This window comes from Macaca fascicularis, chromosome 4, assembly GCF_037993035.2.
Source record: "Macaca fascicularis isolate 582-1 chromosome 4, T2T-MFA8v1.1".
Taxonomy (NCBI): Eukaryota; Metazoa; Chordata; class Mammalia; order Primates; family Cercopithecidae; genus Macaca; species Macaca fascicularis.
In genome coordinates this window covers 73,895,106-73,911,819 of record NC_088378.1, presented here as the reverse complement: position 1 = coordinate 73,911,819, position 16,714 = coordinate 73,895,106, and the positions used below count along the sequence as shown (strand labels likewise).

At 40.1% G+C, this 16,714-nt stretch overlaps 1 protein-coding gene across 8 annotated transcripts in view; it reads left to right on the top strand.

Moving 5' to 3' along the window:
- The first annotated feature begins 295 nt into the window (after nucleotides 1-295).
- The window catches only part of GRIK2 (glutamate ionotropic receptor kainate type subunit 2), a 700,667-nt gene continuing 684,248 nt past the window's right edge, over nucleotides 296-16,714 (top strand). For 7 of the 8 annotated variants that reach the window (XR_012433589.1, XM_005552268.4, XM_074037392.1 and 4 more), the window contains exons 1-2: nucleotides 296-424; nucleotides 5,594-6,001. Coding sequence is in view for 7 of the 8 variants with exons in the window: in XM_005552268.4 (XP_005552325.3) it covers nucleotides 5,887-6,001 (115 nt within the window). In the remaining variant the exon portion in view is untranslated. Of the gene's footprint in view, nucleotides 425-5,419; nucleotides 6,002-16,714 lie in introns of those variants that run through there. The other variant, XM_015449033.3, reaches the window with a different exon arrangement.

The window sequence follows — 16,714 nt, the reverse complement described above, 5'->3', positions numbered from 1 at the left end:
AAGAGGCGGGTGTGCGCTAAGGGAGCGAAGTCCAGCCGGAGGCATCGTAACATCCAAGTCTAGGGACACCAGGAATTCTCTCGCTCTAGCTCCTGTGGTCCAGGAGTGGGAGGTATCCCCGAGTAGCCGCTGTGGCCAGGGGCGTGCAGGGGCCGCGGGGAAAGGAGCGCGGCGCCTTTAAACCAAGAGGCGAGGAACCCCCGCCAGGAGGCGTGTCTGTCTCTGCCTCTGCCGCCGCCGCCGCCGCCGCCGCCGCCGCTGCTGCTCCTCGGTCACCGTCTTCGCCTTTGCCGTCACTCGCGCTCGGCGCCGGCGGCTGCGCTGGTCGGTCTGGGAGCCGGGGACTTTCCGCCCGACCTCCTCCGGCTGCTCCTCCCCGAGGACCACCCCACCCCCTCCCCACCCACCTCACCCCTAGCGCCAGGTAAGGACTACCCGGCGGTGGGCTGCACTCCGGGCTCCTTCACAAGGTGTTTGTTTTCAAGAGGACGGGAGGGACTGCGGGTGGGCGAGGGGCATTTTCCACCTGGAGAGAAGGAAGAAGGCAAACAGCAGCGCTGCGGACCTCAGTGTGCTCGGGGCATCCGCTGGACCGATTCACTGCGAGTGTCTTTGTCGGGCTTGTCTCAGCCAATTCCCGTCAAGCATGCAAGTGGCTCTGTTGGCTGCAGTCGCCTATGTTCTCCACATAAAATGATTTAATAAGTGGACGTGTCAGGAAGTGGCCTCGGCTACGGGGACTCACGCGAGGCGAAGAGAATGAGACAGATGGCAAGAAACTGTGTGTCTGCCTGCGGGTCTGACGAACTCCCCATCCCTCCTTCTGTCCACCCATCCTTCCATTAACCCTACTCCTTAGTTCTGCGCTGAGGAAGTACATTTATTTTTACCGGTACCCGCATTAAGAGCTTCTGAAAAAACTTGGAGGGCCTCCCATTAGGGTAAGGAGGGGGCAGTGTTACCAGGGTGGATCATAAACCTCAAGAACTTTTAACGAACCACATCCTCTGATATTTTTACCTTTAAGGAGACAGAGTTTCTTTACCAAACAACACGACCGAGCTGAGGCTCCTTAGATAATGATTTCCAATTTAAGCAAAGGGGAATATTAGAAAACTTACTACTACTAGTCTTTTGGTAATGCACAGATTATCTTCTATCATTTATTCATCTTCATACTGTAAGTATTCTGTCATCAGAAATTATCTTATGGATTGATGATTATTTTCATTTCACGAGAGATGATTGGTTCATTTGAGTCTTAATTAGTCAGTTTAGTTGCTGGAGGAAATGCAATTGTGTTTCAATCTTGATTTGTCTTAGTTCATTACTTTCTAACTTTATCGAGTCTATTCCTGTAATCACCAAGACAGCCTATCAACTTCCAGTGGCCTTAAAAACTTTTGAGTCAAACAAACAACAAAAAATTGAAATGCACAAGAGGAATGTGATAGAGAATTGAGCAATGTTTGGAAGTCTTATCTGTTTATTTTCTCCTATTTAAACCCATTGAAGATCACACAGGCTGAAATTAAAAAAAAAAAAAAGTTCTGGGATATGTAAATTTATTCCACTTCAATTTCTTAATTAAGACAATTATTTTAGTATCTAAAAATTAATCAAAACTCTAAATGTCATTAATCATCAGTGCAACAGAATGTTGGTGGAACAGATAATGTGTTCAGAATCATAAGGGATACCAAAGCATGCATAGTTAAGAAGAGTGAGTTGCAAGTATGCAACAGTGTGATTTCAACTGAAACCTGATTCCGTCCTGACTTTATTCTCTGAGATCTTTATTGCCGTATGTAAACACGCTGTTTATTTTAGCTAAGTTGCAGTGCAACAGGCCACTTTGATGGAATAATAGGTTAAGTGTTACTATAAGATGAGGTTTCTCAAATGTCACGTAACAGCAGGACTTCTGTGACAAGTCAAGTGAAATCCTTAGTAAGAATTCCATGTGAAAAATTTAAATATAACTATGGTGTGTAAGAACCTTTGAAACATCTTTGAAATTCAGGTTGTTTTGGGATATGTATTTGCTGTTTCCAGCAAAAGGTATAGGCATTGTCTTTTTAAATGTTGTGCTATAAAGATTATTACACATTTCCTCATACCCCAGCAGGTGGCAGCTAACTAGAATAAGATTCATTTTCACTGGGAGAATAGGAAACTAAAATTGCTTCTCAAGTAATAGTGCCCAAGAATAAGAGGTCATTAGTATACGCAACTATAAAAATATAGTGAAAGATGAAGCTAGAGGTTTTTGTTGTTATTGTTGTTGGAAGAAGCTTTACGTTGACATGATATGCATTTTCTTCTTTGTCAATTTATCATAGGTTTGATATTTGTGTTAGTCTTCTATGATTTTTTTTTGAAGTATACTTCTAAACACAGCTTCTCTCTGTGTGTGCATGTATGTGTGTATTTGCAGTTTGTTATCTCTGCTTTGACCTTGGAACCTACAGAGCTTTGGCTCCTAGAAATAAAGAGTGCCATATGGTTAAAATGAGGGAAAAAATGAGACCATAGAATAAAATATATAAATCTTACTATTACTTAGTATATGTAATTGCCTGATATCCAATAGCAGTGGTTTTCTTTTTCCTTTAAGGAAGGAGCAAATTACAGAACTGACACAATTTTTAAAAGGGTTAAATCTAGTCAGTGAAATACTGTATAAGGAATTTATTCATCCTTTATATAACCTCAGAACTATGATGTGTGGTATCAGTATTGGGGAGAAATTGTAATAACTTCAAAATTGCCACACATTAAGGCATCAACTATGCCACCAAATCATTTTATTGTAGTATAGGCAGGTAAATTTAGCATTTCCCCCCTAGGAAGTGAGTGAGTTTAATGAGAAAGAACAAGAATTAATCTAATTACCCTAGTAACAGATGGAAATCTGGAGGTGGAGAATTGAAAGTGATAACTAATTGTACATTTAAAAAATGTCTTTAGCCACTGAATATTGACAGCATGTTATTTGGCATTCTGAATTGTGGTCTTTCTGGCAATTTTTTTTTTGTACTGACAAACAAGTAGTTCAGTGTTCATGAGGAAACTCACAATTAATATGCGGTTTTTAAAATAATATGCCTTATTACAAAAAAAGATGACTACATCTTGGGCTTATCAAGCAATCCCAGTTAGTTGCACTGAAAAATACAACACAGTTGATAAAATAGTCCTCTTGATAATGTGAACAATGCAATAATTCCAATTCCTTTACTCTGTGTAGTAGAAATTTGCACATTGTCACTCAAATATCATGTTAGTCATTTATTGTACTACTTTCAATGTACTACTCCAGAATAAATAATGCCAGGAGCGCTGTCCGTGGTACTGAAGAAAGGTCGTCTCCAGTCTTTTAGAAGTTCAATTGGACAGGTGGAATTGCTATCTGTCGTGTTAAAGCCTTTCAGCTGAGTTAATGGATGTAAATGAATCTAATTTACCATATGTGCAAAATTGGTTATTTGGGGATCAATTAATAGTAAAAAAAAAATACAGTCTTTTAACTGTTTAATTTATTGTGTAATAACTTCGTGAATATAGAAGTTTGATCTTTCACTTTTCCAACTAGACATCCAAATAAACTCCCCAAAATAAATAGTTTAGAATGCTAGTTTCAAGTGGAAAAGTTGCGACCATAATGTAAAATGTCATTATATTAACGGAATACATGAACAAAGAGATATGGTACATTTTGTTTTCTCACGTTCCAATAAATGCCAGCTACACCGCGAAATTTCAGTATTTTGATTAGTCACAATAAAAAATGCTATTTTCAGGCAGTAGATATCAGTTATATTGGCAGATAAAAATGCAAAGAATTATTTTTTTCCCCTGGCAGTCATTATTATCTCTGCTAGGATCAAAAAGAAAATGAACAAACAGAATGAAATAAATGAGACAGCTAATACAAGACAGAACATGTTGGGCTGTGTATGTGTTTTATAAGAGAGATTTTAAACACGAACTGAAGGAGTCGCTAGATATCCTTGGTTTTAGCTCTAGGTGTTCCTTTTAAGGTGCTCAAATAGTCGAATTATTTGATTGAATTGCCTGCTAGACTGCAGAACTAGCCATTCATGATACTTATTTTTGACACTGCTGTTATTGCCTCCATCTTAAAAAAAAATCAATGCCACTTAATGCCTTTGCAAAATGTAGATTTCTCTTTAAATCAGCACCTTATAATATCTTAAGAAAATTTAAATTAAAAAATCACTTTAATGAAATGAAAACATTACAGTGTTTTTTGCTGTTTGGAGGAAAAATAACCAGTCAAATATTCATATCACTCATATCACTCCTTATTTAAAAATTAGCCTTCAAATAGTATTTTTTTTTTGTAAAATTTAACCTATGCCCTGTTAGTTGGTTATGAAAAATAGATTAATTATAAGATATAGGTCTAACAGTTTGCCTTTTGTGATGTTTAATCATTTAAAAATGTTGACAATGATATATTTATTATACATGTTAGTTTCACTTAGTGTAAAATATCAGCATTGCATATGTTTAATAAGTAGACAGCATATTACCTATTTTAATAATAAAAATGTATTTTTATGTTGAAAGAAATTCTATTTCTGTACTTTATTTCTTGAATAAACTCCTAAAGAAAGCCAAGAGAGTTACTACCTGGTGACTCTAAATATTTCCACCAGAAAACTAGCAAATGATAAGACAGTTTTAGAGGAATCTATAACACTCAATGTCGCTCAAGCTATGATCTCATATTCTGCCTCTTTAGTAAAAAGAATGTTCAAAAAACCAAAATGCAAAGAAATTTGGGAGTAAATTATTGAAGGCTTTAGAGTTTGCTGCACCAATTCAAACATCATTGTTTTTATATTCACACAATTATTTTCTTTGAGCTTAAAAAATGGATGGAAAATGTAATTTCTCCATTTTAATTTGATATTTTTCCCATAAAAGTTCACTGAAGAAATTTCTACTTCTGAGTAGCAATCAAGGAATACCCCAGTCAAGTTTTTAAAGAGTGGGTTTACCTCTCCAATTGCATTCCAATCTATATTCATTCCTGGCCAAAATAAATTAAAAAAAAAGTATAAATAAGACTCTTTCAACCTAACCACAAGTTAGATTTGCAGTAAATCCCTCCGTCTTAGATCACTTTCTTTTTTACAGTTGCCAGAAAAACTGACTTTGATTTAGCTAGTAATTTACTGAAATTCATCAATTGATTATAAGAAGCCCGCTTACATACACCAGTCATTCTCTCAGCAAAGACTTATTGAAAATAAAAGCAATGTCCTCTACATAAATAAATCGACTTCTTTCTTGCAACTCAAGGCGGGCTGTCAGATCGGTTGCATAATAGATATTGGGGAGCTCACTGGCCGGGAGCCTTAAGAGGAGAGCAGCTATCTCAATCTTTCTCACTTAATCTTGGCTTCACGTCAGAAGCTGTGCAGCAGTGCAGTAGAATAGGGCCTGGCAAAACCCTTGCGAGCAAAGCGCCTTTTGTGCCGGGCTGTGGCTTGCTATCGACATCTCGTCCGTTACCAAGGCTGGATTTCCTATTGATTTCCCTCCTCCTCTGCTTCCACAGGCTCGCGCGGCCGGACATTGTGGGTGTGCGTGCTGGATTTCTCCCGGATGCTCTCCGACTAACATGGATGTCCCACCATTCCTTGCAGTGGAAGGTTGTTCCTTGGCGCAGTGAGTGAAGAACATGCAGCGATTGCTAATGGGTTTGGGAAGCGGAGACTCCTTCCTCTCTCTGTGACCATGCCGTGATCGTGTCTGCGGTCACCACTCGACGCATCCTTATTTCTGCCCGAACCCGGGAGCCGAACGCTAGATCGGGGAAGTGGGTGCCGTGCGTGTGGGCACAGAAACACCATGAAGATTATTTTCCCCATTCTAAGTAATCCAGTCTTCAGGCGCACCGTTAAACTCCTGCTCTGTTTACTGTGGATTGGATATTCTCAAGGAACTACACATGTATTAAGATTTGGTAAGATTCCCCATCTCTCTCGGTTGCCTGGTATCCGCTCCGAGGCAGCCGGATGTAAACAGGCGGGTTCGCTCTGCCTGGCGGTGGGCTCCGTGGATTCTGATCTGCTCACTGTTCTGTCGTCTCCTGGGGCTTTTAAAGAACTCCTTGTGCTTTCATTTATTCTCTTCTTTATTTTTATTTTTAGCCGCGGGAGGGTGAAGGGAGGGCCAGTGTCTGGTAGTGGTCTCTGCATTACCTCCCCACAGTAGCTTGCCAAGGAGATGATGATGACGCTGGAGGCACGGTCAGCCGCCACTCGCGCCTGTCTCCCCCGGAGCCCTGCGAGCTTGCAGGGGTGCGCTGTCCGCGCGAAAGTGCGCGCCGGGGCTGCACGCCTCTCAGCTTGCGAGGCTGGTGAGTTAACACCCGGTAACTCTTTGGCGAGTTGCGCCTGTCCGCTTCTGCCAGTGACCAGGGCAGTTCTCACGTGCAAATGAAAGGTACTAATCCTTTTGATTTATTTTGCCAGAGAGCCTTTTCGATTGTTTTCACCGCTTTTCCAGTCCCTGGTCCCCTTACTGGGATGCAGAGCTTTAAAAAATGTTGTAAGATTCGAGGTTCTACTTAACACAGGGAGGCTGCTACTTAGCTGGAAAGAAATAGCGTCAAAATTAGAACAGCTTTTTGTTTGTTTTTGCTTTTAACTTGCTGAGTCCCCCTCTCACAGCTTTCTGGACGTTATGGACTAATTAATGAAAGATAGTATCTGGGGGCGGTGGGGAAGAGTAGTTGTTTAAGGAAGGGTGACTAAGTCTGCATCTTTATTTCACTCTGGCAAGACGAAAGATGCTAGGTAGTTACTTTTTTTTTATGGAAATGCATTGCTTTTCTGAGAATCAGGTTTTCTTTGGAGCTTGGAGGAAAATCTAAACGTGGGATTCCAATGGAAACCCTGGTCAGAGGGTCAGAGTGATTGCTTGGATAAATGAAGCATGGGCGACGCTCCGGTGCTCTGGATGGCCAAAGGAGTTTTAGTAGGAGCAGAACTAGTCAGGAAAAGTTCTCTAAAGTAGATAAGAGGAAGAAAGGAGAAAGCCAACAGGATAAATGCTCCCATTGTAGGCACTTCCTCTGACAGTTTAAGTGGATTCAGACCAAAGAGTGCAGGACATCATGTAATCCTGAGCATATGTCTTTGAGATAAATGCAGACACATTAAGTCACTCGGTCAAATTTAAACTGAAGAGTGATTGCCTGCATCTTCTATCATGCCAACAGCATCTCCTGTCTTCCCATTTTCCCGTGTGTGTGTGTGTATGTGTGTGTGTGTGTATATGTGTGTGTGTGTGTGTGTGTGTGTTTTCCCCCCAATGATAAAATTCACGATCTCTCCTAGGCTTTGTAGAACCAAGGTAGGGATGTTTCACATACATTCGAAAAGGGAACCTCATCCTACCACACATTCATACAGATGCCCACAGTCAAAAAGCCTGCTGATGAGAAAAGAGGCACTGGGTTATAGCTGGATCCCTACTGTAGTAGTTTTCATGCTTTTTTCATGCCTTTAGATGGTACTTAAGCACGTTGCTCTTAGCAACAAGCATCCACAGGAATGACTGTTTCTGTGGACAGAATTAAACAGGTATCTATATCGTTGGAAATGTGTGTGTACGCACACGGGGGTGTGTGTGCATGTGTGTTTGTGTGTGTGTGTTTTCAGCAGTTAGGCTTCAAATATGGTAAGTGCTACCGTATGGTAGTTTGCCCAATATTTGGAGTATTTCATCCCAAGTAGATGGAATCCTGAGGAATTCTGATGTGTGTTTGTGAATAAGTGTGCGTTACTAAGTGTGTTTGCTGACTAGATGGAAAAAAGAAGACTTGGGGCCGGAAAACTGCCACCAATACTCTAAGGATTTAATTATTGCCGCTCTGGTCTTGCAGCACAATATTTGCTGAATCATTAGATTGTTACATTCGCTGATCATTTCATATCTTCATATTAAAAATCTTGGCGACTGTAGCAGAGTGTGTAGCAGCTTTCCAAAGGAGCTGTCTCTCACACACACGCACACTCACGCACACACACATACCTACACGCAAACAAGCTTTCTTAGACCAATGCTTACTAAAAATGTCTTTAAGAAATATGGTAGTAGGCAAAGATCTCCACACTAGTCCCTTGATAACCCTAAACCAACAGTCCAGCTTCTAGATAACCTGCTGTTTTCTCTATTAACTTCAAACATCTTCCACGTGGAGATGCATTTCTTCCGATTTCTGACCTGAGTTGTGGGGAAGAAGGGCTGTGTACATTGTTACTGAAACATTTCCCTGTTGGGGCTATTTTGATGCAATGGTGGGAGTTTTATTTTCTTCTGGGGTAAATATGTTTCTGAGTGGATTGGATGGTTGGTTGAGCACGTATAAGCCACTCTTGAGAATGGTTATTTTCAACTTTGGCTCAAAAGTCGAGCCAATGCCTCATCTCTGGCCCCGTGCCTTGGAATGGAGCAGCTGCCCCAGTGCTGGAGAGACCCGCCGCCTCTGCGGGGGAGGCAGCTTCCAGTGCCCCTTCCATCCCCCACCCTTGGCGTGGCTAGGCGCCGGCAGCCGCCAGGCGCCTCCGCCGCGGCGCTATGGCAACGGCGGAGCCCGCCCAGGCGGCCACCCCAGCCCCCCTTCCCGGCTAGTGGAGGCTCTGTGTTACCCTTCCTCTTGCTCCCACTAGGACTGTGATTCGATCCAGAGTCCTCCTGTCACCTCCTGTGAGGCGAGGGGCAGCCCCCGCTTAGAGTGCTGAACCCTTGCCACGTCCCTAGCCTCCCCCGCCAATCTTCAGCTTGCGCAGCCCTCTTCCCCGCGCTTCCCTCTCCCTCTCTGTGTGGCACACACAATAAAACACACATACACACACATATTCTCTTACACACACTCAAACATAGATACATGCGCGCGCGCGCACCAAGACACATGCGCCCCCCAGATGCAAGCCTCAGACTTTGGCACAGTGACGTCTCTCTAGTGCTCAAGAAAACTTTACAGTTACACCCAGGAGCGCCTCTGTCCTGTTTTCCCCTTAATCTCTAGCCCCAGCCGACTCCCGCTTGACTGCACAGGCTGGCCTGCTCCCCTGCAGCCGCTTAGCAAACATCTCTGAGAAAAGGTATTACGGAGCACCGACCCTAGGGTGCTGCCCCGAGGCCCTATGGCAGCGACCTGAGGGTCAGCCAAGGGTCACCTCTAGGCAGACGGGAGAGCCCCTGGCAGTGAGTCTTGGTTGTTACCCCGCCTTTGATCCTGTGCTGGGACAACTAGGGTTTTCCTGAGTGCCCACCCGGCGGGCAAGGTGCATTTTAGAGAGTCAGTTCTCCTGCCCTAGGTCGAGCCAGATGTTCTCTGGCCTGCTTTTCGGGGCGCAGAGCCTGCGACTCTCCCAGGCAGGCGTCTCCAGAGCGCTGGCCCAGCGGGCACAGGGCATCCAGCGCGTCCCAGCGTATGTAAATGAGGCATCTTTGTTTCTCCGCAGCTGCGTCCCGGCCTTGCCCGCCCTTGGATAGGGTGAAGGCGGGACTCTTCCGTCCGCGGGGGTGTGACTAATTCGGCCTCTAAGCCGAACTGCGGCAGCGGAGGTACTTGAACCTTTCTTTTGTTACTTTAGTCGCTCCTTCTCTTCCCGGGATGCACTGACCGACCCCTGCACCTACGGAAGTGCGAGGAAGCTCAGAAGCCTGCTCCGGCTGTGTGCTTTGCTGGGCTGGCCTTGGGTTCACCGTTCAGGAGCCCTCGCATGTTTAAACATCTTCTTTAAGAAATCATTCCCCAAGCTATCACTTGTTTCCGATCTTCGAGGTCAGGTTGTCATTCGAAATCTTCATCTGAACTGGAGTTTACAGCTCCAGTAGCAAAGACATCAACCCAAGCTTAGACTCCTGGGCACCATCTCCAAGGTTTTCTTTCCGAATTGCTGAGTATGTGGTAGGCCATATCTTCCCTTCTGATGTTTCGACCTAACTTTTCTCTTAAACAAGCCGGTGGAACTGCTGTCTTAAAGGTTTCCCAGCAGAAGTCTTCCCTCCCAGACGCGCTGGGGTCTCTTTGGCATTGCGCACTGACCACCTGTTTGTGGGACAGCACACAGTCACCTCCTTGCCTACACGCAGAAGGTGAATACAGCCAGTTTAAGGGACCGCCTATACGTTGTTGGATAAAATCTACGACGTGAGAGAGAACAGAAAGGGTTCCTATGGAAATCCCGTTATTTTACGGGGCATACCATTTGCTCATAGATACAATAATTAGTAGCAGATGTACTGCAACATCGAAAAGTGAGAGTGAATTGACTGAGCTTACAAGCCGCCACTCTACAAATTCTTTGAAAGAGATTTTTCCTCCTTTGAGAGGTGAGGTGGGCGGGAGGGAGGAGTGGCCTTACATCTGGAAGCAGGAAAATTGACTCTTGGGAGACGGGAATGGGGGAGTAATAGCGGCTACTATCTGCAACAGATAAAGCCCGAACACCTGCTTAGCTGAGCTGTGGAATGCAAGGGAGAGAAATCGTTCCAAGAATCGCCAACACAACGACCACACTTTTAAAAAATCAGTTTTTCTCATAAGTTCTCACTTACTCTTAAAGCTTCAAAGAATAACTTGATGTGATCCATCAACAGAGGCACAATCATTTCAGAAAATGACTTTGAAAAATGATCTTTTTGTCTTCTAGAAATTGCACGCTTTCTCTACCCAGATACATGAAACTCAACACATTTTCTGGCTTTGTGAGATTGTCTTTCAGAAGCGAGCATGGTTTATATGTCAGTAGACATTTCTTCAGACTAGCTTTGCTTTTTGGTTTAATGCAAGTGATCATTACAGTGTGTTCATTCCTTGAATTCTCAAATGACACTCTTTCAACATTTACTCAGCACAAGAAAGTTAATGTGAACTCCTCTCACACGAAGAAGGAAAATACCATAGATCAAAAGATGGTGTATCATTGATTATCAGAACCTTTTCAAGTTTGCTCACCATTACATAAAGTGTTGTCTATGATAACAATGACATAATCTTTCATACCATTTAGTTATCATAATTTCTGATAAAGAAAATGCCTTGCTCTTTTGTGGTAGAAATTTAACGTTCAGTGAGAGAAATTACTTCACTTTGTCCTTCAGTTCTTAAGATTTGACTTTGTTATGGTAGCCCCAGTTACATTTATTGGCTGGAAATTGTCAATGCACATTTTTGCCCATCAGAGTAGAAAGTAGTTTACTGTCTTTAAAATGTAACATACTTAAATTATTAATCTACTGCATGCATAATACTTAGGGCTTGCAGGAGATCCTTGATTTTCCTCAGTAGCATGGTATGACATATTGAAATTTAAGTGTTGATTGTTTTTCATTTGGGTAGTGAAGATTTATCTTCAAAGGGCTTTCAATTTGTAGTCCAGTTATCAAAGTGTTAGAAGTGCTTCAAATGAATCTTCTACTCTAAATCTTAGCATGAAAAGTAAGGTCAGAAACCCCTGAAAGCGAAGGAAGTAGGTGCACATCATCATTATTGACTAGTCTAGATTAAACACCGAAGAGGAGGATTTCAATCTGATAACGTCATAGGGCTTCCTGTTTTTCTTTGCTGCTTCTGCTGACAATTTTGTAAGGTAATTAAATTGGCTGATTGAAGTCACAGTGGTCATGGGGCGATAAAGACCATTTGGATTTAATGGAATTTAAAACAACAGAGCACTGAACACAACTCTTACAGAACAAGAATTTTAATGGCCCATTCAGGGTGCTGACTAAATAGAACGCCCTTAACAAGTTTAATTGAAAGGGCAAGGCAGATTAGCACTATATAGTCTTTATGGTTGAAGATTGGGGAATTAAAATTATCCCTTTAAAAGACTCATTAATGCATTATCAAGATTTAATGTAGATTAAATAAGCTTTCTTTAAATCTTTATCATATACTGTGAACCTAGGTTTAGGACCAAGTTTCAATAATAAAACATTTTTAAGAGCTGATTTAATAAATGGAATTATAGATCTTTCTCATTTGAAAAACAAAAGGCATTTAAAATTATTTGAGCATATACAGTGTGTTGAAGGGTAAGTTTTGATGATAAATTCTCTGTGTTCTAAAACTGAAAGAAAATTTGACTTTTCTTTAAAATTTGATTATTGGTATTTTTTTCTTATAAAGAAAGCTAGGCAGTAGTAGAGAAACTACAGAGACAATAAAGGAATGTTCTCTTCCTGCAGTTTCAATAGAGTAATAGGTATTTGATCTATTTTAGGTTGTTTTTAAAATCCTGACCTTTTTTCTTACTGAAACTTCTATATTCAGATTATTATACTTCAATGCATTCCAGTCCCTTCTGCCCCTGAAGAAAGGGTAGATCACTGCTTAACATTGGGAACATTGAAGTACAGTCAGTCCCAAGGTGAAAGTCAAGTCTCAGTCACATATGAGATAATTCACTCCACCTGTTTCTTGCCATGTGGCATTGCCTACTCAGAGTTGTCAGTTCCTTTGATATTTCTAGAAAAACGTGAAACCAATTTTTGTATAAAAATCTCCCAAATTTTATGTATGCAATTTTGAAAAATTTTGTTAAACTTCAGATTTGTAAACACCAAAAACATACAGCAGGTGAGGGGGGATGTGGTCACATTTTTACCCTCTGGCCCATTCACATTCCACAGTTCCTCTAAGGCACACCTGCTTCCCTCACATCTCTTTGATCACCAAATAAGTAAAGTTTATTTGTCTCTTGCCTCACACTCTTAAAGCCAACTATGTTATATTTTTGTATTTTTCAAAGTGACAGTTACCTAACTGATAAAAATAATTTGTGGTAAAGGGAGTGGGGAGGTTAAAAGAGACTCAGAAAAAACTTTTCTGCAGGATTTTTTTTTTTAATTTTTAATTTTACTTTTGCATTTGTGTTTTGATAATCCTCTTCAAAGATAGCAGCATTCAAATATGGCATTTGGTTTTTAGGTTTCTGCTTATAGGTTAATTTAAACTCTTTATTTTCTTAACTAAAAACAATATTATTTTCTGGATTTAGTAGAAAGTTAGGTCACTAGAGAGCAGGGCCATTTGTGAAGATCTGAAAGGGTGGGGAGGTTATGTCTTTTAGTTATTTTTTCTACTGATACATGTACTTCTATCAGTTTTTCTTTTTGGTTAAGTATTGCCCTGTTCCATGGCCTTATTTTAAGACAAGTATATTCTGGAAGAGGAAACACATAGTCTCAAGACTGTAGAGTTAGGATGAGTTTATTAGGATCGATCGATATTGTCTGTGACAGAGATGCTCAGATATGGAAGAAAATACTGGGTGCCTAAGGGAGTGCTGAGTGATTAGCACAGGTGTAGAAGGGAGGCTGAGAAAAGAGAGAAGTTAAATGACATTTGATACACAGTCTTTTTAAAATTTACTGCCAGACATCCCAATGCTTTTTAAATTGGTATTTTGCTTGTAATAATCCAAATCTTTTAGTATAAGTGCTTATTTTAAATAAGATGTAAATTATATTCTTACATTGACACTTTCTCCAATCAAAATGATTTTTAATGCTTTTTACCTCCTTTTCAATCAATTAACTGCTTTTCTATTATTGAACTAAAGCAAGAATTTGGAAGATGTTGCCTCTAGCTCTCATTTCTGTCTCCAGCTCAGTCTCAGTCTAAGTCCTTGACCTAGCACAATGATAATATTGCTCAGCTAACATGATCAAAGAAACAAAACAAATATTAATGAAGTGTTCTGCTTCTGAAATTTCAATATATTCATAGCTATTCGGTCTATTTTATGTTGTCATTTAATCCTTCCTTTCTTACCTCTCCCTTTACTTTCTGAAGCTTCCTGCATTCAATTCATCATAGGTTTTAGTGCATTCAGGTCCTTCCTTCCCCAGAAGAAATGAAATGGGAGCTCTCAAAATGAATGAAAACTATAGAATCCTGGATTATCTAAACTAAAGGCGAATTCAAAGGTCACCACACTTAGAGTCCTAAGTTTAGAGGTGAATTGCCAAGGACAGTTAAATAGCTTGTTCTAAATTGCAATTAATGTCAGATTTTGTACTAAAACATGATTATCCTGGCTGCCAATCTAGTGATTTTTTTTAACTGAATTTTGCTGTTTTTTTTTTTTTTTTTTTTTTTTTTTTTTTTTTTTTGGTGTAGCCTCTGACTCCCTGTGCTTTGAATCCATTTTAGAAATAATTCTGGCAGCTCCCCTAGAAGTGTGTCTACTTTGTTTTATTTGCCTTTTCTTTCCTAGTACATTATCTCATAGGTTATTGCTCTTTCCTCTTTTTTTTTTCCTTAATGCGTAGCCCTATCAGCCTCTTGCATACCTGCTTACTTGTTCCTTTTCTCAGTGTCAAAGTTTTTGCTGCATCCATTCATTCAACAATATTAAAGTGAGCATGTATTATGTGGCAGGCATTTGGAAAACAGAATTCTAAGACTTAGCTTCTGCTATTAAGGATTGTGTAATCCAATTAAAGAGAAAAGATATGTACATATTAAAATATCAATTGTATGATACAGAAAATATATACAATAGTTGTTTAAAGGAGATTATTACAGGCTTAAGTTTTTCCAGAAGAGATGGGATTCTGGCTGGTGCCTGAAAACATTGTGTGATAGAAAGAAGGGGGAAATGTATCATTGGTGGAATACTCAGCACAAGAAAAGGAATTTAGAAATAAATTAAGAAAATGAGTGTTGGGACAGATAATGGGCTAGCACTGTAGGGGCATAGATAAGGCCTTGATTTTTCAGAGCTTTAATATTTAGGTTACAGGGTTTAGACTCCTATGTGTATCCGCTGGAAAGCAATTGAAAATAGAGGATGGGCTTGAGTTGGTCTGCAATAAGCAGTCAAATGATTTTGCAGTCTGTTGCTTGCATTTTATGAAGAATAAGTGGATCTTCTTTCTCTTACTGAAATGAAAGCAAAAGGCACATCTTTGTCCTTGATCGCTAAAACCTTTAAGGTCTTGAGCTCAGATCAAAGATTATATTAGTCAAAGTTCTCCAGAAAAATAGAAAACACACATATACACACGCAGCAGGGAGGAAGTAAGAGAGAGAGAGAGAAGAGGAAGGTGTGGATATTTATTATAAGTAATTGGCTTACCCTATTATGGTATTGTGGATGCTAACAAGTCCTAAGATCTGCAGTTGGAAAGCTAGAGACCCAGTGGTATAATTCTAGCCTGAAGACCAGCAGACTTGAGGTCCAGGAAGATTCAGTGTTTCATTTTGAACCCAAAGGCATGAAGAAAAAAGGAAAAATAAAACCCAGGCTTGAAGGCAGTGAGGCAGGAGGAATTCCCTTTTTTTCTTAGGAGGGTCAGTCTTTCCACTCTATTCAGGCATTCAACTGAGTGGATGAAACCCACCCACATTACAGAGGGCAATCTGCTTTGCTCCATCTACTGGTTTACTGATTCAGATGATGATTTCATACCAGCACACCCTCACAGACACACCCAAATTGTCTGACCAAATGGCTGGGCACCCCAAGGCCTCATCAAGTTGACATATAAAATTAAACATCACCCAGATAATTCCTAAGCAAAATTCTGAAAGGAAATAAAGGAATGTCTTCTTAAGACATGGCCAGATCAAATGATTAAGCAAGGAAAAGTTACCAATTAATCTCAAAGAAAATGCATTAGAGAACAATTTACAAGGACTGTATACTTCTTTGAGGGATACAGTAAATTGCCCTCAAGGAATTCTCAATGTTTTATGTTTAGTTCTAAGACATCTCTATTACCTGAAACATTGTGTGTGTGTGTGTGTGTGTGTGTGTGTATGTAGTTAATAAGTATAGATATCATTACATTCATTTCTGCCTAATAGTGTTGTAGTCAGTGATGGACTGCATGTGCAACAGTGATCCCATAAGATTATAATACCATATTTTTGCTGTATATTTTCTGTTTAGAAATGTTTAGATACACAAATACTTACCATTGTGTTCTGGTTGCCTGTCATATCCAGTAGAGTAACATACTACACAGGTTTTCAGCCTAGGAGCAATTGGCTATAACATATAGCCTAGGTATATAGTAGGCTATACCATTTAGGTTTGGTATAAGTACACTCTGGGTGTACTTACAAGGTAAGTACAATCTGTGATGTTCACACAATGATTAAATCACCTAATTATGCATTTCTAAGACTGTATTCCTGTTGTTGAGCAACTCATGAATGTATATACATAATATGTATATTGACTATTTTAAATCAAAATTTAAATAAATTGAATTAAAACATAAGGCAATTTTAGAAGATTTATTTTTAGTAATATTTTCTAATTCTACACAAACTCAGGACCTTAGACCCTGAATTTAGTTGTTTGGATCATTAATTTTACTCTTGATTTTGTCATCTAATATTCATAAGTTAGGAAAAATAAGTAAATCTTACTGGCCCTTGACTTTCCTTTCTGAAGAATGAGTATTATTTTCTACCTATTTAACTTCCAAGGATAATGGATAATGATGAATTTAATAGGAAAATGTGTGGAGCTCTGAGTTTATTAGAAGAAAAGGCCTTTTGGAGTTGAAAATACAATTGTTTATTTACTGTGTATGTGTGGAATACAGTAATATTTATTATCACTCTTGAATATTGCATTTAACATCTTAAACTGTGTATATTTAAGAAAATCTGCTTTTCTAAATTATTCATTAATGA